At 35.7% G+C, this 24658-nt stretch overlaps 1 protein-coding gene across 2 annotated transcripts in view; it reads left to right on the top strand.

The window, feature by feature from the left end:
- PSMD14 (proteasome 26S subunit, non-ATPase 14) overlaps positions 1-24658 on the top strand; it is a 106744-nt gene that overhangs the window by 8620 nt on the left and 73466 nt on the right. Inside the window, exons 2-3 of one of the 2 annotated variants that reach the window (XM_043995850.1) lie at positions 4105-4240; positions 6450-6501. In XM_043995850.1, the coding sequence (XP_043851785.1) occupies positions 6454-6501 (48 nt within the window). In that variant the 5' untranslated portion in view covers positions 4105-4240; positions 6450-6453. The remainder of the gene's footprint in view (positions 1-4104; positions 4241-6449; positions 6502-24658) is intronic. The other variant, XM_043995849.1, reaches the window with a different exon arrangement.

The raw sequence follows: 24658 nt of genomic DNA, 5'->3' as shown, positions 1-24658 counted from the left end.
ATTGTATCACCTAGTTGCCCCTATGATACGAGATATTGTGTCGATATGAGAGATAATGTGTTGATATGAGAGCTATTTTGGAGGTAGGTAAGGTGAGATTTAGCAACTAAGCGTATATATAAGGTGGAAGAGAGCAACAAGCTAAAGAGACCACAAAGATGGTGTCACCCTTGATAGTAATAGACTAGGTTTGGGAAGAAAGATGTTTTGGGCCCATTGAGTTTAAGGTGTCCCTGGGATATCAAGTTTGTAATATCCAATAGGCAGTTTAATAATTAAGCCTGGCATTCTTCCTCTTCCCTCCTCACCCCCTTTACAATCAGTCAGGGGCATTTATTAAGCATCTACTATGTGCCAGGCGATGTGCTAGGTATTAGTGACACAGGTATAATTTTTTTTTAAATCCCAGTTCTCAAAGAACTTACATTCTAACAGGGAGTAGTACAGTGTTCTGCAAATCTGACAATCTATATGAAATAAATAGAAGATAAATGCAAGATAGTTCAGAAAGTAGGGCTCTAATAGGGGAGTCACAGTTTCACTAGAAAGTGATGCTTGAACTGCATCTTGAAGAAAGAGTGGGATTTTATGAGGTGGAGTTTTGGAGGTGCATTATAGGCATAGGGGATGGGCAGTGCAAAGGCACTGAGAGTGCCATATATGAGGAACAGAAAGAAGACTAATGTACCTGTACTCTTGAGTACATAAAGGGGAACGATGTAAAGGGCCACAAAGATAGATTATGGCCAAGAAATGAAGGATTTTAAAAGCCAAGCAGGAATTCCCATTTTATCCTAGCAGCTGTAGGGAGCCACCGGTGTCTATTGAATAGAGTATTGACATGATCAGATTTATGCCTAAGAAAATCACTTTGGCATATGTGTGCAAGCTGGATTGGAGGAAGGAGAAACTTGAGGCAAGGAGAGTAATTAGGAGGACATTTTAAAAGTCCAGAGAAGTAATGAGGGTCGGAACTAAAGTAGTGGCTTTGTGACTAGAGAGGAAGTGATGCAGGTGCAATATTGTAGAGGTAAAAACAACAAGATTTAGCAACTGGTTGGATATGTGGGAAGTAAGGAAAAGTGGGGACTTGAGATAACACTGAAATTATGAACTTGAGAGGCTGGTTGGATAGCAACAGAAATAGGGAAATTTCATATAGGGATAAGTTTAGGATGAAGGATTAAGAATTTTATTTTGGGCATGCTGATTTTGAAATGTCTCAAGCACATCTCTATTGAAACGTCCAATGGTGATGTCTGTGAATCATCTCTGTACAGGTGATAATTAAACCAATAGGAAGTGATGAGGTTGCCAAGGGAGAGATTATAGAGAAATAAGAGGACCTAGGACAGAGCCAGAGGGTATTGATATAGAGAATCCACCAGAAAAGGTGACTGAGAAAAAAGGGTAAGAAAAATACAGAGAAGAGAGAGTATTCAGTAGTACCAAGTATTACAGAAAGATGTCAGGAAGGATTGGGAAAAGAATATCAGGCTTGGTAATGAAATTTTAAAGAGCAGTTTTACTTGAGTGATGAGATCAGAAGACAAATTGCAGAAAGTTGAGGAGTGACAGAAAAGGAAGTAGAAGCAAGGGGTATAGACAGATTTTTTTCTCCTAAGAGTTTGAGAGAAGGAGAAGACCTGTAGGATGATGACTTGAATAGATGATAAGGGCTAGTGAAGGTTTTTTAAATATGGAGGACATTTGAACAGATTTGAAGGCAGTAGGGAAGGAACCATTAGTTAGGGGAAGGTTGAGGGGGCATAACTGAAGAAGCAATTTGCTGGAAAAGACTGATGAGCATGGGATCAAGGGCTTAGTAAAGGTATTAGCTTGGCAAGGAGGAGAAGGGCCACCTCCCTGGAGGTAAAGGGGAGAGCACAGGGAGAAAAGGGAAGTCATTGGCAAATATCCTCAATTTTCTCAGTAAAATAAGAGGCAGGCCCCTTGGTTGAGAGATTGGGAGAAGATATAGGAAACTTGAGAGAATAGAAAGTTTGGAATAGCTTTTGTTCAGAGTCAGAGAATCACTTTGAAAGTTACTAACTCAGGGGAGATAACTTAAGTGGTATAGGATAAAATAACCAAGCAAGAGAATGTAGATAGAGAACACAGGAAAGGGAGGAAGAGAAAAGAAACATAGAAAGGATTAATCAGAAAAGAGGAAGAATCATGAAAATGAAGGGTCATAAAGAAAAGGTTTCAAGGAAAGTGTGGTAAATAGTGGTATATGAAATAAAGAATTCAAAGAGGTTGGTCGTTTAGGGACCTCTATTCAATTGCTAGTTCAGAAAAGGGTACCAAGGTGGGATGGAGGGGAAAATAAGCCCTGGAACCTCCTTCACTAGTTCTGCCCTATTTAAAATGAGAGATTTTGATGGGACCTTGGAAATTATCCTACCCAAATCATGAGTACTATCTAGACCACGACTTCTTAAACTTTTTCCACTTGTGACCCCTTTTTGCATGAGAAATTTTTATGTGACCCTAGGTATATAGGTATATAAAATAGGTATACAAATCAAACATTTACTGCCAAATTTTTCACAACCCACACGTTCAATTACATGACCCTACATGGGGTCTCAATCCACAGTTTAAGAAGCTTTGATCTAAAGGGGTCCTTTGTCCTATTTTGGTACTATGGTGAAATCTATGGGCACCTTCTCAGAATAATATTTTTAAATCCATAAAATAAAATATATAAGATTAAGGAAGATGATTATATTGAAATACATTTATTAAAACATCAACCCTTTCATCCATTCCCTACCCCCCAATCTCTTCTCTAATCTACTGTAGCTTTCCTGGTGGAGCTACTATTACTGACTTGGAATTGAGAAGGTGTCCATGTCTGCTGCTAAGGCTACAGAAAAGGGATGGTTCTCATGTATCTTAGAATGTAATTCTGAATTAATTTTATTTTTCAAAAATGTTTTAAAGGATTAGAGGTAGAAGGGAGACATTTTTGTTTCAACATAAGCCAATACTCAAACTACCCCCTCCCCTATGTAACTATCTAATCAGAATCATTTAATGACTGCAATGGATATTATTTGTCACTTTCTATCTCTTAGTTTTTTTGATTGTTAACAGATAAAAAGTGTATGCTTTGACTTTGAAAGTATGGTAACAAACTTATCAATTGTATTTGACTTGTTTTCTTGTTGCCTTTAATGTTTTATTTGTTTACATTATTACATTACATTTGTTTACATTATTATGGTGTGTATCAGAGTTGTCAAACTCATTGGCCTGCCAAACTCCTAAGTGTGATTGAACCAGATTAAAATGTAATTGGGAAATGTTTGACAAAATAAATAAAAATACAATACAACATAGATACTATCAGTGTGTGGTTTTCTAATTCAATATTTGGCCTTCAGGGATCCATTTTTGTTTGAGTTTGACACCATTGGTATATATTTTTTTGGCTCTGCCCTCTTCCATCTTATAATTAATTTAAGTATTAATAAAAACATTGTATGTTATCTATACTTATATATTGTACACACAGTCTTCTCTGACTAGTGAAAATCAATAGTCTTAAAAAGATTTTTGTGGTCTGGACTGGCAACCAGTAATATTAATTTTGTTCCTTTAGAAAAATATTTTCCAAGGGCCATTAGGTAGTGCAGTGAATAAAGCACCGGCCCTGGATTCAGGAGGACCTGAGTTCAAATTTGGCCTCAGACACTTGACACTAATTAGCTGTGTGATCTTGGGGAAGTCACTTAACCTTCATTGACCTGCCCCCCCCCCCCAAAAATAGAAAAATATTTTCCCAGTTCTAACAAGATTACAAAACTACCTTTGGAATATGAAAAGCATTGAACTTTGTGGACTCACAAAGCTTCTATATTTTGACAAAATACGTGAGGGGAATATTTACATGGGATATCGTGATTCTAACATTAGATGATTCAACAGTGTTGAGAAAGGATGTGTGAGGAATTAACTTGTAGTGGTGCTTTAGTGTTCAGAAACTACTGGGGCAAAACCTTTTGGTTTTTGTTTTGCTTGCTTAATCTTCATAATCACCACTGTTATGTCGTGTGTTTCCCCCTCCCCCCATTCCTTTTTTTTTTTTTAATTTAGGAAAAAGAGGAAAGAAAAAAAGGTACTTGGAAAAAGTTGCGCTTCAAAACTGCTACAAGAATCAAGAGTTTGAATTAACAAGAATTTTTGTCAAGTTCAACAAATTGAAGGCTGAAATATTGTAGTTAGTGACCAGGTGAGGAATAGAAATATACTTCACTTACCTGTTTTTTTAGATAACAAAGACCTGGCTTTGGAAAATATTGTGTTTATCTGCCCAGTAAATTCCAAATTTGATGTGCTAAATAATAACCCGTATTTATTGAATAACTAATTCTTAGTAAACAATTTGAAAATCAGCATTGATTTTGCAACATACTTAAAAATATATGTCTTCTGTTAACTTTTAAAATAGTGCCTTTAAATGTTTTTGAGCTTTTACTAAGAGTTTTTTGTATTTAATGTTATCAAAATTAAAACATTTTCAGAAAAAAATTATTAATCTTATGTAGATCAGTTCTTTAAAAGTAGTTTAGTTTGTGTGATATATTTTCCTAATGTGTGAAAAATACAATTTTACTAAAAACACAAATTTTACTGGCCAGATTTTCTTTCCCCTCTGCTTCCTACATTGCTCTCAATTTTCACAGCATCTGGAAATCTGTGTTAAACCTTTGAAAACTATAAAGCACAAATAGATAAATTAGATTCAATGGGGAAGAGCATGTTAAGTTTTTATTAAATTAGCCTAATTTTTTCTTAGTTATGTCTTTTGATTACTTCTTAAGATTTCGATCTTCAAGGTCATGTTTAGAAAAGAGATTCTTGTTTTGAGTTTATTTGATGCTATGCTGAGAACATTTTATCCCTGCTCAGTAATAGAGCAATATACCAGTCTACTTGTTTTTACTGTTTACACTTCTTTTAATAATTCTTACAAGCATATAGATGATCTATGTCATAATAGGAATCTTCATGAGACCATAGAGATTTTATGAGGGTTTTTTGTTCATTGCTCATGATACTAATTGAGATGGAAATTATATGGTATAAGTATTTTTGCTTTACAAACTCTTTGGAAGCAAACTATGCATTAAGCTATACTTTATCATGAGGTTTTTTTTTTAAACTTAAACTGTTATTAAGGTCTATAGTTAAGGGAACTTTTAAAAGTTAGTGAATAATTTACATTTTCAGCATGGTTAAACATGTATGTTTATATACAGTACTTTTCTTAATGGTATGATGATTGCAACACCTTACTGGATTTCAGCATCTTTGACAGTTTCACCTGGCAAAACAATGTAGACAAATATCCAGTTAAGACAAAGTCATTTTGCTCAGGATTGTTTCCAATAACAGTAATGACATGTTCTAAATTATGTGGCTTTGGAAGGACAGAAGAATTCTTGAGAGGTGATAGTCATTTTGAAAAATAAAATTACTTAGGGAAATCATAATGTTTTAGTTAGATTTTAGTCTTTTTAGATATTGAGAATGTCCATTATGTAACCAGTGAGACCATGTAAATATTTACATACATGTAGACACACATTCACATACTTTTCTTTGGTGTTTTAGCTATTCTGCCTGAGCTATTCATAATCACTGGAATTATTTCTCTATCTTTCCTCAAACATACTAAAATCAAATTATTTTTATAAATAAGTTAAATTATATTTATATTTAGTGACTCATGATTATAACACTTAATAGCTTAGCATTTCCTGAATGAAGAAGGTACATTTCCCTATATTTGCTCCCTAGTATCTGAAATAAATGAAATTTCTGTGTAGCTTCTAGAACATTAACTGAATGCATTTAATGTTTACTTTATAGTATTTCTTTTTAGTATAATGAGTTCATTAAAAAAAGCTTTTGATGCTAATTCAGAGATCCATAATCTGCTCACAATGTCTTTCACATGTAGTTTTGATGATAACTGACAAGCTGTAAGTTAATTAGCACAGAACTTACTAATGAGGATGTTAAAATTTAATTTAAAAGTGAGGATTTTTATTTGTACACTCTGGACAAATTGACGTACACTCAATCATATACATGGTAAGTATTCCAGGCATTTCTCTTGTTCAGGTACTGTTATCTGATAACAATAAGAAAATATAATTAACTTGATAGCAAAGTTTTGAAAAGTATGCTCAGATTGCTTGTCTTTAAAACTGGGGATAACCCAAAACCAACGCAGTAAAATAAGGTCTGTTAATTAGCGTAGAAGACAGCTTCTTGAATTAATATGTGGTGTTAATTAACAGGAAGTCTGATGTTGTGTTGTAATTACCACCAATATTTTTGACATACTGAGTGACTGAAGGTGAATTATAGAGATAGCAATTGAGTAAACACTTTTGTGCTTAGGAACGTTTTCCTTTGTTTCTGTTTTCTAGAAATATGGACCGACTACTTCGACTTGGAGGAGGTATGCCTGGGCTTGGCCAGGTTAGTATACAGTTTCTCAGTGTATCTTTGAACATTATAAAAAGAGAAAAAAAAGATAAAACCACTTTCTGGGTTTCTAGAAGTAAAAGAAATGGCAAGAAAATGACCCCACAGATGACCTTGTAGCTTTAGTGCTATCTTGCTACACTAAAGGTATATGGAAAGCACAGTTATCTTAATTGATATTCTGCCCTGGGAATAATAATGTTAACTACTTGTTTTCATTTAATATTTTGAGATATATAAGATTTTCAAAGTTGCCTTTTATTAAAAGGCTAGATTATTTGAAATACCTTATTTGTTTAAAACTATAAACTTTATTAGTAATTTATATGCAAAATTAAATCACATTACTATTAGCAGTAATCTAAAAGCAATCACCAAAATTAGTTATGTGTATGAAGTCTTATGTTGTTGGCTACCATGTGCCTTGTACGTAGTAGGTACAAAATACGTTTCCTTTTTTGTGTGTGTGCGATTATATGTCTTTTTTCCCTTTTAATATTTTGTGTAGAAATGGTTTCTTTTATATTAGTTGATTAACTAACTAAATACTGAGCTAAGTATCTTTGTTTCATATAATTGATGTAGAGGGAAGCTGTGTTACTATTTTGTTTTCTGAAGCCAATGAAGATACTCTTTTCTGAACTCTCTTGAGTGGCAGAAGTCTGGTATAAAAAGTAATGGAATTGGAGTCAGAAGCATTGAGTTCAAATATTAGGTCTGCAAATTCATAGTAACTCCCTTATTATTGGAAGTATATTCTTTGGTCACTTTCTGAATTACAGTTTCATCATCTCTAAAATTAGGATAATGATACTTTTCTATCTAACTTTACAGGATTGTTGGAAGGATCAAATAAGAGAAAGAATATAAAGCACTTTGCAAACTGTAAAGTACTGTTTTAAAAGTCAGCTGTCATTCATCTACTCCAGTATTGTGTGCATCTCTTTATGTTGTTCCTTTCTAAGTTTCCATTTCTGTAGAATGTATTATGTTTACATATTTAAATTCGTGGTTAACCCTAGAGATAATCTAGACCAGTTACTTCACTTTTCAGAAGAAAACTGAGTCCTCGACAGTCTATTTTTAATATCCCATTTTAGTTATTTCTTTAGTCATCAGCATCCTTCTAATTCAGTATTACCATAGGGGGTTGTTGTCTTCATTCAGATATTTGTTGTAAGAACTAATATCTTTGATATGAAAATTGAAGAAGTTTTTGGTATTGTGTTGTTGAGGCATTTAGTTTCATAGTTTGTGTGTAAATTCATTCATTAGATAGACGGCCAAATTCTATTTTGGTTCATAATTATTTCATATTTTCTTTAGAAAGCTAAAAATCTCTTCCTCATAGTTTATTGCATCCTGGAGCAGTCTTCAGTTATTTTTAGTTTCTTTTTCTTAAGCAGTTTTGAGTATTTCTCATGTTTCTTTGCTGCCAACCTGCTTCATGACTCTTCATTTTTCTAACATCTGCGTAGTCGAATCCTTCAGACTTATGCCTCCTCAGGCCTTTCTGAACTTGACGCCTACCAAAGCTGTTTTGAGATATACAGTAAACTTTCCAGATGTCTTCCAGAATTTCCTGAATTTGATTTGAAATTAATTATAAAAAACATAACTTTTTTTTGAAAAACCTTAATGTTCATACTATAGCCAATAATTATAATATGTAAATATTTCTTAAGGGAATTAGATTAACTTTATAGAAGTACATAAAGGATCTGTGGTCATAGGCTTATAGATAGCTGTAGTTCAAAGAGCTTGTTAAGGTCCTGTAGTCTACACACACACACACACACACACACATGTACTCACTACCCTCACCCCATTTTATAGATGAAGAAACTGAGGCCCAGAGAGATTAATTTCATTGCCTGAGCTCATAGCTGGGATTTGAACCCAGGTCTATAATGTCATGAGTAGGAAATCTTATGGTACAGCAGAGATGGGAGCCAAGTAAGTCCTAGGGAGGCATTTCCTGATGCATTGATAGGATGAGGCATTTACCATGAGTCACTTAGCCAGTAAGTGCCTGAGGCTAAATTTTTACCCAGAGCTTTCTAATGTCATGTTCCAAACACTCTTCACTCCACCTTTTAACTTCTATTCAGATTTTTTAAATAACCAGCTGACTTTTATATAGAACATTCCATCACTGCCCTTGTTGGAGCCTTATGATAGCCCTGTTAGCCTTTAGACAGATGAAGAAACTGAAGCTTAGAGAATTTATATGACTAGCCCAAAGTTACACAGCTAATGAATATCTGCATTAAGATTTTAACCGAGGTCTCAGCTTACTCCAACACTTTCCACTATACCATATTTCCTTTCAGAATTAAGTTTCTTAGGAAGTGATTATAGTGATTGTAAGATCAATAGACTATACCAGAACATTCCTCCTTGTATATCTCTTGAGACCATGAAATAATGGGTGTCATAGTTGGCTTTTTGAACTAATGTCAAGATGACCATCGCTAACCTTTGCCCTAAATTTAACATTTACTAATTAGCAGTTTTTAGATTTCTGATTAATCAGCAAGTGTATTTAATGGTTGCTATATATTTTTTGATTTTAGGACACGATGCATAAGTTTCTAATGTCATTTATGTTTGTTTCATATTCCCAAGTGGATTTTAAGCTCTTTCAGTAGACCTTTATTCTCTCATTATTCTCTGATTCTTATTTCTGTTGTGTTTCTGTCATTATGCTTAGCAGAGCTTTTACCACGGTCAGCAATTAGTAAATGAGATTTCTTCTCTCCCTCTCCCCTCCAGTTTTATCTATTCTCTTTTAACTTTATTCACCTTTAGGTATTTTTTAAAAATCTTGTTTACAGTGTTTCATTGCAAAATGATTCTTTTTACCTTATTAAAGGGTATTAAAATACATGTGTTTTTTTTTTTTACTAAGATAAAGGGCAATGGGGAAACACTGGATTTGGAGTCAGAGCACTTGGCATTGAATACCATCTCTATTCTTTGCCTCTTGTGTGACTTTAGGCAAGCATTTAATCCCTCTGGGCCTCACTTCCCATGTCTCTAAACCTATAGGTTGGACAAGAGGATCTTTAACATCCTGTGATCTGAAAATCAAAAGATAAGCTAGCCTTTAATGACTAGTTACTTATGACCCCATAATACATAGTAGTAATAATAGCTTGCATTTATGTAGCACTTACAGTGCTTTATTTTTTTATTTTTTTGGTGAGGCAATTGGGGTTAAGTGACTTGCCCAGGGTAACACAGCTAGTAAGTGTCAAGTGTCTGAGGCTGTATTTGAACTCAGGTCCTCCTTAATCCAGGGCCAGTGATCTATCCACTACGCCACCTAGCTGCCCCTACATAGAGTGCTTTATAAATATTCTCATTTTACCCTCATAGCCCTTGCAAGTTCCAAATAATATTTGTCATAGGAAATACTCAAGAAAGAGTTTAATGTAATTCTACACTTGTGTGTGTGTGTGTATGAGAAAGACAGACATACAGACACCTATAGTGACAGTTTCTAATTCTGTAATCTTAACTGGCTCATTGGTACTTCAGGTCTTTTCGCTGTTTGCATTATTTTTTCTTTGACTTGAAAACTGAATTTTGGTTATAATATGACAAAGAGTTTTGATTTTGATATTACAGGAGGTGACTTCTGTGTTCTTTATATTTTCACTTTGCCCTCCGGTTCTAATAGATCTGAGCAGTTCGCATTTATATTATCTTGAAATATGGTATCTAGGGTTTTTTTGGGGTCATGATTTTCAGTTAGTCTGATGGTTCTTAGATGATTTTTCCTTGTTTTGTTTAGCAAGTCAATTGTTTTTGATACTGTATGCCTTAGATTTTCTTTTTTCTTTTTCTTCAGTCTCTTGATTTTGTTTTATTATTTTTTGTTGCTTAGAGAGTAGCTTTTTAGTTGGCCAATTCTGATTTTTATGGGGTTTAGTTCTTGGGTAAGGAAGGCTTCTATTAATCTTCATTGCCTCCTTAGCTTTCATTTCCTTGAACATTATATTTTATTTATATGTTTTGTTTCATTTATTTCAAGTATTCTTGTAGACCTTGTGGCCAGGATATTCTTTTATTTGAGCTTTTACGTGGACTCTTTGTGAAGTTAATCTCTTCTTCCAGGTTTGCCTCTTGGACTTCTCTTGATTCAGAGTATTTCTTTATTGTGTTCAGAATTCTTTTGCTTTTTATCTCCAGCAATATTTTTTGGATTGGTGCTTTGTACTTAGATCAGCTTCTTCTTTCCTATACATAATCTGGTATGACATGGGGCAGATGGCTAAGACCAAACTCACACCTTCTTCAGGATTCCTGGGTACTGGTTCAGTACGTTCGTGGTTCAGCTTCAGTTTTGAGCCTGGCTCTTTGTCTGTCTCCTCCATGCACACTTTGCTGTGACCCTGGCAGGCTCCATATTTTGTTGGCTGCTGTCTGCTGACCTTGTGTAGGACTCCTGGTATTGTCCTGGGCTTTTCTCCTCCTCGCTTGAGTGTGGACACCTTGAGTATTGGTCCTCTTGAGGTTCCTGCATGTGCTGCCTAGGCCCTATGCTGCCGGCTAGTCAGGCCCTTCTCCTGGGGCAGCCTGGTTCCAGGCTACCATGGCTTTGTGTGAGACCTGGCCCTGTGTCCTGTTGGGCTTGGGATTGGGACTGGGGCTATAGCTGCCTGAGTCTTTGATGGCATTTAATGTGGCTTTATCTCCTGCTGCAGGATCAGGCTGTTAGTGCTTCTGCCTCTGTCTTTTCCTATTCCAGCTTTTTTCCCTCAGAGGTCCCTGGATTCTGGCAGCCTTCTTGTGCAGGCTGCCCTGGATGGAGGAGCTCAGAGCTATTTTTCTTTGATTTACTTTTATCCTTGTTCCTCCCCCAGTACATTTTTAGACTTTGACTGGTATGCTTGTGGGTTATTTGGTTATTATAGGTAATGTTCTATCTTTTGAGAATCAATAAAAGGGCAGAAGGTTCATCAACCCTCTTGCTGAAACCAGTCAGAAACCTGGTTCTCTTCCCCACATCTGATAAGGGAGAAGTGGGATCTGCTTCCTTCCTGGTGCTTCTGTTACTGTGCAACTCTGGACTTGAATTACATTTCGGTGACTGATAGCAAATGCATCCTTTGGAACTGATGTTATAGTGTTTTATATGAAATGAAAAATGAAGCAGTCATGAATATATGAAAATCTTTGCTGTGAAGCCTTCCATTTTTAACTCTCGCCTTCAGTGACAACACTAGTTTTGTTACTCCTGCTGTCACCTGTGCAAAGGCGTAGAGATAGAAGCTGGAATGTCATATACACTAGCTAGCAGACCAGTTGGACAGGAATTAATTAGTCAGCAGGTATTTATTAAGTGCCTGCTTTGTGCCAGGCATGATATACAAAGACAGAAGCGACAGTCTCAGCCTTTAAGGAACTGTCTTTCAATCAGGGGATGCAACATATTCATTTATAAGTAAATACAAAGTAATTGTGTGGGGTGAGATGCTCACTAGCAGCTGAAGCATAAGAAGAATAACATTTATAGAACGCTTACTATGTGTCGAGCATTGTGCTAAGCACTTTGCTATTATTATCTTCTTCGTTCCTCACAACAACCCTGGGATGTAGGCACTGTTATTATCCCCATTGTGCCAGTGAGGAAACTGAGACAAACAGAAGTTAAGTGACTTGCCTAGGGGTCACACAGCTAAGGAGTGTCTGAGGCCACATGTGAACTCAAGTGTTCCTGACTCCAAGCTCAGTGCTCTATTCATTGTACCACCTTGCTGCTTCATTTAGGACAATGATTCTTAACATTTTTATGTAATGGACCCCTTTGGCAGTCTGGTAAAGGCTCTGGGCCCCTTCTCAGAATGATGTTTTAAAATGCATAAAAGAAAATACTAGTATTAAAGGAGATATCAGTTATATTGAAATATATTTATCAGAATAATGAGACAAGTTTATGGACTGCAAGTTAGCAATCCTTAATGCAAAAGGTCTGTTTCATTTGAGTTTTGAAGGAAAATAAGGAGTTATAAGAAGTGGACCTGAAGAGAAAACACATTTCAGTCATGAGGGACAGCCAAGGCAGAAGGTAAATATGGAATGCTACGTGTGAGGAACATCAAGAGAGCCAGCTTGACTGAACCATAGTCTACTGAAAAAATAGCAATATGTGATAAGGATCAAAAAGTAGGAGGGTGCTAGGTTTATGTCCCAAAGACATCCCAAAAAAGAGAAAAAGACATATTTGTACAAAAATATTTATAGCAGCTCTTTTTGTGGTGGCCAAGAATTAGAAATCAAAGGAGTGCCCATCAATTGGGGAATGGCTAAACAAACTGTGGTATATGATGGTGATGGAATATTATTGTGCTATAAGAAATGACAAGCAGGATGACTTCAGAAAAGCCTGGAAAGACATTTATGAAATGATATATTGTGAAGTGAGCAGAACCAAGAGAACACCGTACACAGAGACAGCAATATTGTTTGATGAAGAACTGTGAATGACTTGACTATTCTCAGCAATACAAGGATCCAAGACAATCCCAAAGGATTACTATCCACTTCCAGAGAAAGAACTGATATTGATGGAACACAGACTGAAGCATGCTATTTTCACTTTCTTTCATTTTTTCTTTTATTCACGTTTTCTTGTACAAAATGACTAATATACTAATGTTTTACATAACTGCACATGTGTAGCCTGCATTTGCTTGCTTATCCCCTCAGAGAGGGGGGAGGGGAGGGAGGGAAGAAAGGATAGAATTTGGAACTCAAAACTTTAAATAAAAAAATGTTTACTAACAACAATAACAAAAAAAGAAAAGTAGATGGGGCCAGGTTGTAAAGGATTTCAAAACCAAAACAGGGAGGTAACTGAGAACTACTGAAGTTTTTTGAGTAAGGAACTGCCATAGTTAGACCAGTGCTTTAGGAAAATTAGTTCAGTACCTGTGTGAAGGATGGGTTGGAGTAAGGAGAGAATGGAAGCAGGGAAAACTGGGAAATTATAGGACCTGAATGAGGGTTGTGGCTATATGAATAGGGAGAAGGCGACGTATGTGAAAGAAGTGGTAGAGGTAGAAACCATGAGATTGGGTGACCATTGGGAGATGTGGAATGAGGAAGAGTGAGGAGTGGAGGATGATGCTGTGGTTGCAAACTTAAATGACTGGCAGATTTTGCCTTTGTCAGATACAGTAAAGTTCAGAAGATTTTATCGAACAGATGTTGATTACTGTTTTGGATATGTTGAGTTTGAAATGTTCTGTTGGTGTTTGGAGATATATGACTGGAGCTTGAGAAACAGGTGAGGGCGGGATGTATTGATCAATTGGCCTCTGCATACAGATAATAGCTAAACCTGTAGGAGCAGATGTGGTGACCAAGTGAAAGAATAGAGAACAGAAGAGAGCCCAGGTCAGAGTCTCAAGGCACACCCACACTTAGGGGCTAAGACATAGTGCTCCAGAGCAGAGGAGAGGAATAATACAAATAGTAAATACCACCATTTCAGAGGAAGTAGAAATAATTTTGAGTTGGTTATGGCCAACTTCATGAACAGGTAGAATTTGAGGTAACTTATGAAGACATTTTTAAAGTTAAGTTCTTTTTTTGTGTGCAGTGGGTGGGATTTGAAACAGCCTCTTGCTTTGAGCTATAACTCCTATTCTTCCTCTTATAGAAGTTGTAACTTACAGAGTTGTTGATATAGAGATTTTTGTGTGAGTTTAACTTTCTTTTTTTTTTTTTTTTGGTTGGGCAATTGGGGTCAAGTGACTTACCCAGGGTCACACAGCTAGTGTTAAATGTCTGAGGCCAGATTTGAACCCAGGAACTCTTGAATCCAGGGCCGGTGCTCTATCCTCTGCACCACCTAGCTGCCCCCTGAGTTTAACTTTCTTATAGGGTTATCAAGTGAATAATAGTTTTACAACATTCCTTATTTTCATTTTCTAATAGAGGTCTTAAGCAAAACTCTAAAATGCTAAGGAAAGAATAATTTTTTTGTTTGCTTAAGTTTGGGCTGCTTTAGAAAAATTATAGAATTATATTAAGTAATTTGTTTTAATTTGCACATTTTTAAAAAGAAAAAAGTAGAAATCTTTATAGTTACCTTTTATTTGTATCCCTAGGACTTAGCACAGTGCCTGATGCATAATTAGTGCTTAATAAATGCTTGTCCATTTATCTTTCATTGCTCTTTTTTTTTATATCTAACATTCCTTCAAATTTCAACTAAAATCCCACCTTCTTCAAGAAACCTTTCCCAGTCCTCCTCAATGCTAGCTTATGTTTTCTCCCCCAGTAGACTGTGATCTTCTTGAGAGCAGGAACAGCTTTTGCCCTTTTTTTTTCCTGGCACAGTATGTGCTTAATCAATTTTACACTTGCTGACTTGGCTTAAATATTTTATAAATGAATTTTCTCATAGTTTTTTTCATCCTTTTTCAGCTTTTATTATTCTTTTCATGGCTTCCTTTCTTTAGGGATTCTGATATACATGCATATTTGAAGAGATATTTTATAAATATGTTACTTGGAATCCTCTACTTTCCCATTTTTTAAAATGGGCACAATTCATTGTATCATTAATAATACTTTTCTAGGGGCAGCTAGGTGGCACAGTGGATAGAGCACCAGCCCTGGAGTCAGGAATACCTGAGTTCAAATCCGGCCTCAGACACTTAACACTTACTAGCTGTGTGACCCTGGGCAAGTCACTTAACCCCAATTGCCTCACTAAAAAACAAAACAAAACAATGATACTTTTCTAAATGCACTATTTTTGTGGTAACTTGAGGCATACAATCAACTAACTCTTCCTTATCCTTAGTAAGAAGGGAACAAGAATGTCTTGTCTGATTGCTTTCCTTAGACTAAGGAAGAGAAGCTGGGTGGATAGAAAGTTAGCTTCAAAGTTTTGAAGACCTGCTTTCAAGTTGTGCCCTTGACATATGCATGCTCTGTGGTCCTGGGCAACTCCCTTAACTTCTAATTGCTCAAAACAACTGCTTTAGACTATAAGTTACATGGTATTTGCAGATCAACTTCAGTAAGGAGTATTTTCGCAAGTGTTAAGTAGGTGTAGCGCAAGGAGATCAGTAAGGTGAACAAGTTTTCACAGATTTTGTTTACCTATAATTTCATTTCTTCTCTGAAGACGTGTTTTTGTAACCTCATTCAGCTTTTTGAAACTGGTTTGTGGGACCTGGCTCTTTGTGCCAGGGCTCTCCCCTTTCATTTTCTTTTTCCTCTTTTCCTCCTTCTTCTTGTTTGTTTGTTTTTGGAGTGTGTGTGCTAATGTGATTCTCCTTGATTTTCCAGGTCCCTGACTGTCTTTTTGGATCCTAGGATTCAGAGACCCATCAGATCTAATCCCTAATTATTTGTGCCATTGGCACTGTGATTCATTGATCTGTTGCACCTGTTCTCTTAATTACCTGTTCCCATTCTAAAGCATTCTCCTAAACTTCTATTTTAACTGAGTGCCTGATTCTTGACCTCTTTCACATTTGCCCTCTACTCTAGTCCACAAGACTATTTTTCCTTCTAGGATTTCTTGTAAGGAAAAGGAAACTATGCAAACTCAGAAACAAAAGATAAGCTAATTAGAAACATTTATAAAAGAAAATGTGAATGGGGGAGAAATTTCCTAAATTTGAATAACCTTTCTATCTAACCATAATTTCCAAGGCCTAACTTTGCCCATGATTCTATCTAAGCCTGGAATACCTGTCTTGCTATGACTCCAAAAAGAGAAGTGACTCATCTAAGATCAGGACCTCCCCAGTGATGTTGGATTTTCCTCCTCCACCAACCTACATCATTGTCCCTTCCAGCTTTATGTCATTCACAAATTTGTTAAGTATGCCTTCTATCTCTTCATCCAAATTACTAATTAAAATGTCACTAAGTCTATGCCACCAATGAAAAAAAGAGACAGAACCAAATTATTGATCATTCATTCAGATTATACATTTAGAGCTGAAAGGGAATTTAGAGGCCATCCAATTCAATGCCCTCATTTTACAAAAGAGGCCCTGAGGCCCAGAGAGGGAAAGGGGCTTGCTCAGTCATGGAAGTAGCAAGCAGCAGAATTTTGACTAGAATCCAGGCCCCTTGGATCCACACTCAGTGTTCTTTCTTTTGCTTCATGCTGCTTCTTTGTTCATGAAGCATTTCCTACTAAGGAGATAATTTAACCCAGGCACTCTTAACCTTTTTAGTGTTGTGGACCCCTTTGGGAGTCTTGTGATGCCTATAAATCCCTTTTCTGAATGTTTTTAAATGCAGAAAACAAAATGCATAATATTGTAAAGAAAATCAATCATATTGAAATAGTTATCAAAATATTTTTTCATGCGCCTTAAGAACTTCTATCTTAGTTTTTGTCAGTAGAGCACAAGTAGATTTAGCATCTGAAAAGATCTTCTCCTAAGTCCAAAGACAGCGTACCATATTATTTGTTCAATTCTGTATCAGTTGAAGAAATATGTACTAAACTTCCCCTGTCCAACAAATGAGACTACACACATACACACATTCAAATTTGCAATCAATTGCTGTAACCTATGACCAAAATCCTTGACTTTTGCCAGGTTTTTCTGTCTGATTCAGTAATTTTGAGGAGCAGTTACACAAAATGATTGATTGATTAGAATGATAAATTTTAGTATTGCTCTTCACTTATATAATAATTCCTGATTTCACTTTTGATTTTGCTGACATTAGGGTTTATAACAAAGTAGGTCTGATCATGATTTGGTGATGTGTTTTTAGAAAATCTTTTTTCCAGCCTTAAACACTGGCCTATTTTAATCAGAAAAGGAGCATGACATTCCTGATAAAATTCTATATGCTTTGATTTTTCTTTCTGTTTCTTGAGTTTATAAATGTATCTTTATAATTTTAGTATTTTGCATACCAGTTCATTTTTCTAATTATCCTTTCCCCAACTTGATAGAATAAGGCTTTTAAAAATTATTATTTGACTGAACTTCTTTAAGTATTTATTGGATTACATGATCCTCATCACATGATAAACTATGTTAAGTGCTTTCCAAACCTTAAAGCACTGTATAAATGCTAGCTATTAGAGCTCATACATATTTCACCCTCTATGCACACACTGTAACACTTGTTATGTATGAAGTTGGTTAGTGAAGGCGAGAGGGAACATAGCTGTGATGTTTTAAATTATTACATCGTTTTACCTTAATACAAATGATTTTATAGAAGAACAATTATTTTTAAAATAAAACCCCAAGAACACTAAAAATTCTTCTTTGCTATTAGCACTATTAATATATATATGCTATTAATTATTAACTGTACCTTGTCGTGTGTTTTTACATAATAATAGCTAACATTTATATGCATATATATTTTAAGGTTTGCAATATGCTATACATATATTATCTTATTTAATCTTCACAACAGCCTCGTGAGATAGTCACTATTATTGTCCCCCATTTTACTTATGAAGAAACTGAGGCTAAGAGAAATCAAGCAACTTGACTAGGCCATACAAACTAGAAAATGTGTGAGGGGGAGATTCGAACTCAGGGCTTCCTGACTCCAATTGCAGTTCTTTAGCTACTCTGCCACCACCTTTAAGAAAATTAAGAAAAGGATCATACGGGGCAGCTAGGTGGTACAGTGGATAGAGCACCGGCCCTGGATTCAGGAGGACCTGAGTTCAAATCTGGCTTCAGACACTTGACACTTACTAGCTGTGTGACCCTGGGCAAGTCACTTAACCCCCATTGCCCTGCAAAAAAAAAACAAAGAAAAGGATCCTACCCCAAACAAATTAATTAGCATAAGGCCCTTCTAATTATTAATGCTTTTGAGTTCTAAAGAAGATTACATCCCCATAACAAGCTAAGTTATGGTATGCAGGGAGGTTTCATATTTACTCTTGAGATTTCTCAAATCATTAAGGGAGAATCAAATTCTAGGTGGCTATATCACATGTAATCTGTACAATAGTTTTTTGAGTATTCTAGTTCTGTCGGACCTTTCAGGGAGCTAGAGCTACAACATCTCATTAAATTGTTTGCTGAGATGTGGAGGCATTATAATCAGTATTGGTGAAGGAATTCTGTCATGGACAGAATCACAGATCTTTGAAGTATCTTAACTAAGCACATAAAGTCAGAACAAGTTAATCATAATGAAATATGATATCAAAGTAAAAGGTCGAATTAAATTTGTCTGAAACTTGGAATTTCAGTTTGTATACTCTTGTGGCAGAAGTGGAGATGAAAGATTCAGATGTCAGAGATGGACCTTTTTGTAAATGATCATTTTTTCCCCATTAGGACCTATGTATGGTTTCACTGGCACAGAAGCTTTAAGCTACTTCATTTTTTCAACCTGGGCCAGTTTGCCCTTCCTTGGGCCCTTCTCTCCTGGGGCCTTGCCATATTGGTACCAGACTTAGTGCTGACACCTGATTGGCTTTAGCTTTACTGTAGCTCAAAACTCCTGAACTCAGGTGATCTACCAGCCTCAGCCTCCCCAGTACCACCATGACCAGCCACGTATTGATGCAATATAACTTTAGTGTACTCCTTGTACTTATAAATTAAATCAAGGCCAGAGAGATTATTTACAATCTGAAGCAACTGATTTAACTTTGTGTTTTTTCTGTCATTCTTATTTATTATGCTTCTCTGCCTTATACTGCTTTTTGTTAGCTACCTGGCACTACTTTCCATTGGCCATTTGAATATATTTCCTGATTTAAATTTACTTCTGATGGTTTTAAACTTTATTATGTCAAATTCTGAGAGTTTTTCATTGGTAAGATCAGTTTTCTGGAAAATAGCAGATTCACTTAATCCTAAACTTGCATATGTGTTTGATTGTCCCACATGTTCTGTATACCTCATTGTTGGTGCTCCTTTGTATGCTCAGTGGTCCTGGAGGCATGCCAAGGACAGAGTAGTCATCACCATATTGTACCATATGTATTGGTTTCCTAATGGTACTTTTCTTTTTTTTTTTTAATAAAAGTATTTTATTATTTCCAGTTATATGTAGAGATAGTTTTCAACATTTGTTTTTATAAGATTTCAAATTTCAAATTTTTCTCCCTTCCTCTCCTTCCTCCCCACTCCCGTAGACAGCACGTAATCTGATATGTGTTTTTTTATATATATATACATATACATATATAAAAAATAACATCAAATATTTCTGCATTAGTCATGTTACAAGAGAAGAATAAGAGCAAAAAGGAAAAACCTCAAAAAAGAAAAACAGCACCAAAACCAAAAGAAATAGCATGGTTCAATCAGCATCCATATGCCACAGTTCTTTTTTTTCCCCTGGATTTGGAGAGCCTTTTCCATCATGAGTCCTTTGGAACTTTCTTATACTATTGTATTGGTGAGAAGAATCTAGTCTATCACAGTTGATCAAAACATAATGTTGTTGATACTGTATACAGTGTTCTTCTGGTTCTGCTCATCTCACTCATCATCAGTTCATGCAAGTCCTTCCAGGTTTCTCTGAACTCCTCCTGCTCATTATTTCTTACAGCACAATAGACTTCCATTACATTCATATACCACAGCTTGTTTAGCCATTCCCCAATTGATGGGCAGCCCCTCAATTTCCAATTCCTTGACACCTAATGGTACTTTTCAAGCTCTGTTGCTGGTGATCTCAGACCCTGCTTACTCTAAGGGAAAATGATATAGGAGGTGAGGGCACAGTGGGGGGATGGAGGGACCTCACAGAGAGTGCATTGACTTATATCCCTTATACAACAAAGAGAAAATTAGTTTAGTTACTTTATCTTCTATCTTAAGATGTTCCCATATTCTCCTGTATTTGCTCTAATTGTAAGTGGCCATACTAAACCATTGATTAATTAGTTCTTCATTCCCTGGTATTGCAAATAGAAAAAACTGAGTAGTAGGAAACATAATTGTAAGAAAAAGTAGTGTGAGGATGGTAAAAACCTAACTTCCAAAAGGTACCCCTCCCTGATAAGTAGGAAAATTATTAGCCATTTTCCATCTCACTTGCTGCATATATACATATTTTTCACATACATTTTACTTTGGAGGCTATAATATTCCATGACTCATAGTTGTAGAAAAATATGATTTTAAAAAGATGGGCTGGGTTTTGTTTTGTTTTTTTTAGAGAGAAAATTGAGTTCACTTAAAAGAAATTCAATATTACAGTCTCCCAAGAATTAAAGTTGAAAATCACACATTATGCAATGGAATGGCACATGGGGGTTGGCTCAGGCAGTATTGCACTACAAGCAAGGAAATATTTGTAAATGGTAAGGAAATTTTTCTGAGAAATGTGTAATTAGAAAAAGACATCCGCTACTTATGCAGTAAGAGTGAGGAACAACTAACTCAAGGGTATCCCTTGTGTTCCACTGATATCCACTCAATGTGAAGAGAATACAAGGAAATTCCCTGGAGCATAGTGTGAAGTTATAGGAGTCAGTGAGTGACATAATTCATAGCCATAAAACTGCAAAGGCAGAATATTGCGATTCTAAAGTGGGCCTTTATTTCAGAGAGAAGCCTGAGTCATTGAAAGAATTTTGAAAACCATCCAAAGGGCAATTGAGTGGCACATAGTAGCCATAAGCAGGCTGCACTATGCAATAATAAACTAGTTAGAAAGGAGAAGTATAATAGCATATCATCATAGAAATATATGAACAGAAAAAATGGACTGGTCACATGAGAACAAGAGTCAACTGATAGCTCATAAACTCTTTCGGTCAACTCACCTTGTTGAGAGACAGTGAGGAAAACCTGGGACATGTTGGATGGACTCTTTGTGGCAGACTTAATGGGAGAACATGAACAAGAATTAGTCACACAGGATGGGCAGGCATGGATTGGGTACAGTCTGCAGCATTGATAAGAGTACTATTGACATACTTGAGTGTGAACAATACTGCTTGTGATGAGTAGGCTCACCATATCATTTACTGTCTGCACCATTGCCATCAGTACCCACATTGATGATACCACAGATTCATCTGGTATTGGAGAATAAATTTTTGGTCTTGTTTAAATGTGAAAGGCAACATGTACATAAGTATTTGGGGGTAGTAATTTCATTAAGCAACATAAATTTTCTAGTTTAATAAATACTTGTTGAATAGCATAGTGCCGTGTACATAGTAGGTGTTTGGTAAATCCTTAGTGACTTGGATTTTGCATAATAATCAACCAGTGTTTTGAAACTATACCATTCCTTTTTGTGCAAGAATTTACTTTTGGTTCCTTCACCAGAAACATTACCAAAAGGTGCAGCCCAGTAAGGCATCTTTACAGTATTAGCAGGTGGTAGCATTGTCAAAAAAGGATACATAAGGACAGAGACTGATTTCATGGGATCTAATAATATAACCAAATGTCACTAAGATTATATAATCTTTTTTCTTCAGTTTGATGTGATAAAAAGTTTATATATTGGGGCAGCTAGGTGGCACAGTGAATAAAGCATCAGTCCTGGATTTAGGAGGGCCTGAGTTCAAATCATGCCTCAGATACTTGACACTAGCTATGTGACCCTGGGCAAATCACTTAACCCTCATTGCTACATCCCCCCACCCCCAAAAGTTTATATATTGAGTAAGATAATTTCTTTTGTGGAGTCATTCTGGATCACAGATCAAAAATTGGAATTATCTTGTTTTATTTACACATACATATACATATACAAATAAATTTATCTGTCCATCTATTTATGCAGAGCTCTGTTAAAAAGAAGTTATATTTTACAGGTGTTCACCTCCAGTAAAGCTCAAATGCTTGATTGATTTTTGTTGTCTTGACCTGTAACATGCAAAGCATTTAGATATGTTTTAAGAAGGACATTTGAGGAGATGCATTAAGTTTTTCACTTTAATTTTTCTATGTCATATCACTTTGATTAAGACCAGTGATACAGAAGCAAGGTCAACTTTTGAAAAAGGATTTTCTTTCAATTCTTGAAAAGTTGTAATTTTTAGAAGCTTCTTCTGTATTCCAAATCAGCCAAACAATTTTATGTTGTGTTAAAAGATTGCCCTGAGCAAGTGAGAACTTTTTTAAATTTAAGATATTCATAGTGACCAGTGTTAGTGTCCCTTGACATTCAGTGAAAAGAAAAGAGGTACAGAGAGCTGTTTTAGTTGAATAATGGACTTGCCAATTAGCCATCAAGTGCTTCCATCTGTGAAATTGTTGATCAGATGGGTTAGCTGGGATGTTTCCAGACTAGGGCATCATAAATGGCACTTGAAAACTGTCACTTTGATGATGAGGTTTCAAGTATTATACTGCTTGATGCTGTGCAACCCTTTCTCCTCCCTCCCCCACCCCCCATGTTTTTTTAGAACACACTGATCCTACTTATGAATTCTATGGCATCAAGAAAACTTGGGAGACCTGCCACTGATGTAAAATTCTGCTTAATCTGCTGCTCTGGCCTATGCTGGGATTAAACAGAGTGTTAACATGACCTTTTAAAGTAATGTGGTTAGTGATCTGATTGGCACAGGAAGGTGATGTTCTTTGTCCATGAGCCATAAAGTTGGCACACATTGGCAAGTTCTTTGCATTTTCACATTAATATAAACTAATTTTAAAGTGTCTGTCAATGAAAGGTGCAGTAGCCCAAGGCTACTTAAGTGTTGAGATTTCCACATGTTAATAGCTGTGTGAAATGATTTTGAAGTCAGGCTTATAAAGTAATACCAATATTCAGAAGTGTTTTTGTTTTAATAATAATAGGGATAAATCTTCAGGAGTTCCTTTTGTAGAGTGAGATTTCAGTTCTTTGGCAGTTGGAATTATAAATTGGTCAGGATAATGCCTCAAAATCTTTGGAATAATTACAGAAACTTAGGAAAAAATCAATTGAGTGAAACTTCAGGACACAGAAGATTAATTTTACTTTCTTATAATTCTGAAGTACTTCCCGTTCTGCTCTCTTCTACTATTTTACATCTTTTCTTACATTCTTTTTCCTATTCTCTTGATTTTAAAATTTGAAAGAAATACTTTAAAAATTAATTGCATGTATTAGAAGATGAAAACATTACATAAAGCATTTTATAAATGTAAAATCATTTTATATGCATATACTTCAGTTGAATATCATTTTCAGTTATAGAATATGTAAATACTTGGTTACAAAATAAACTTTTTTTAAAGAATATCAATTTGAAAAAGTTTACTTAATTGCAAAATATTATTGTAAGAGCAGATCTCATCTTGAGGGTCTGCTTATGTGGTCAATGCTGTGAATAGGAGGAGGTGTACAAATAAACATGTCCCTTGATCTCAAGGAATTCTCTTTTTCCTATACCCCTTTGGTAAGTTAACTTGCCTCTTTCAACTTTGTTAAACGTCTTCCTTTATTTTTCTTCTCCTTTTCACATTTCACATAATTTTCACACTGAGTAGCCTCTGTAAATTACTGTTTGTGTTTTATGCCCAACTACTTTACCATATGCCTATCAGACACAATCTTTTTTTTGGTGAGGCAATTAGGGTTAAGTGACTTGCCCAGGGTTACACAACTAGTAAGTGTTAAGTGTCTGAGGCTGGATTTGAACTCAAGTCCTCCTGACTCCAGGGCCAGTACTCTATCCACTGCACCACCTAGCTGCCCCCATACTGCAAATTCTTAAAGAGGAACTATGCCATTTTAACTTGGGTTATTGTTTAGGTTTTTTTAAATGGCACATAGAATAATATCATATATGCATGGAAACTTAACAATGCTAAGGTTGTAACCAAGATCCATTTTATATGTTAGACTGCCAAATCCACCACTTCCTAGTACTCCCAAACCACCGAGGCTTAATTCTAGCTTGAATTCCTAGTTATTGGTTGGCAAATAACCAAGTGTTTTAAGCACTAATAATGAGGGCTGACCAAAGCTAGTGACTTTAAATTCCATTTAAATTCTCAGAATGTCTTTGGATTTATCCCATTTTGAAAACGACATTGACAGAAATAATGTTCATTTCTTGCATTATCATTTTGTAGAAGTTGGTATTGCTTATCAGCTTACCAGGGTCATGCTCAGCCACACCTTATTCGTTAGTTCCTTTATCTGAAGTTTTGTTTTTGTCTGTTTTCTTTCACAATCTGGCTAATGTTTTGCATGACTGCTTATG

The sequence above is a fragment of the Dromiciops gliroides genome, chromosome 3 (genome assembly GCF_019393635.1).
Source record: "Dromiciops gliroides isolate mDroGli1 chromosome 3, mDroGli1.pri, whole genome shotgun sequence".
Taxonomy (NCBI): domain Eukaryota; kingdom Metazoa; phylum Chordata; class Mammalia; order Microbiotheria; family Microbiotheriidae; genus Dromiciops; species Dromiciops gliroides.
Note: the sequence above shows the minus strand (reverse complement) of the source record. Positions and strands in the feature narration are given on the sequence as shown.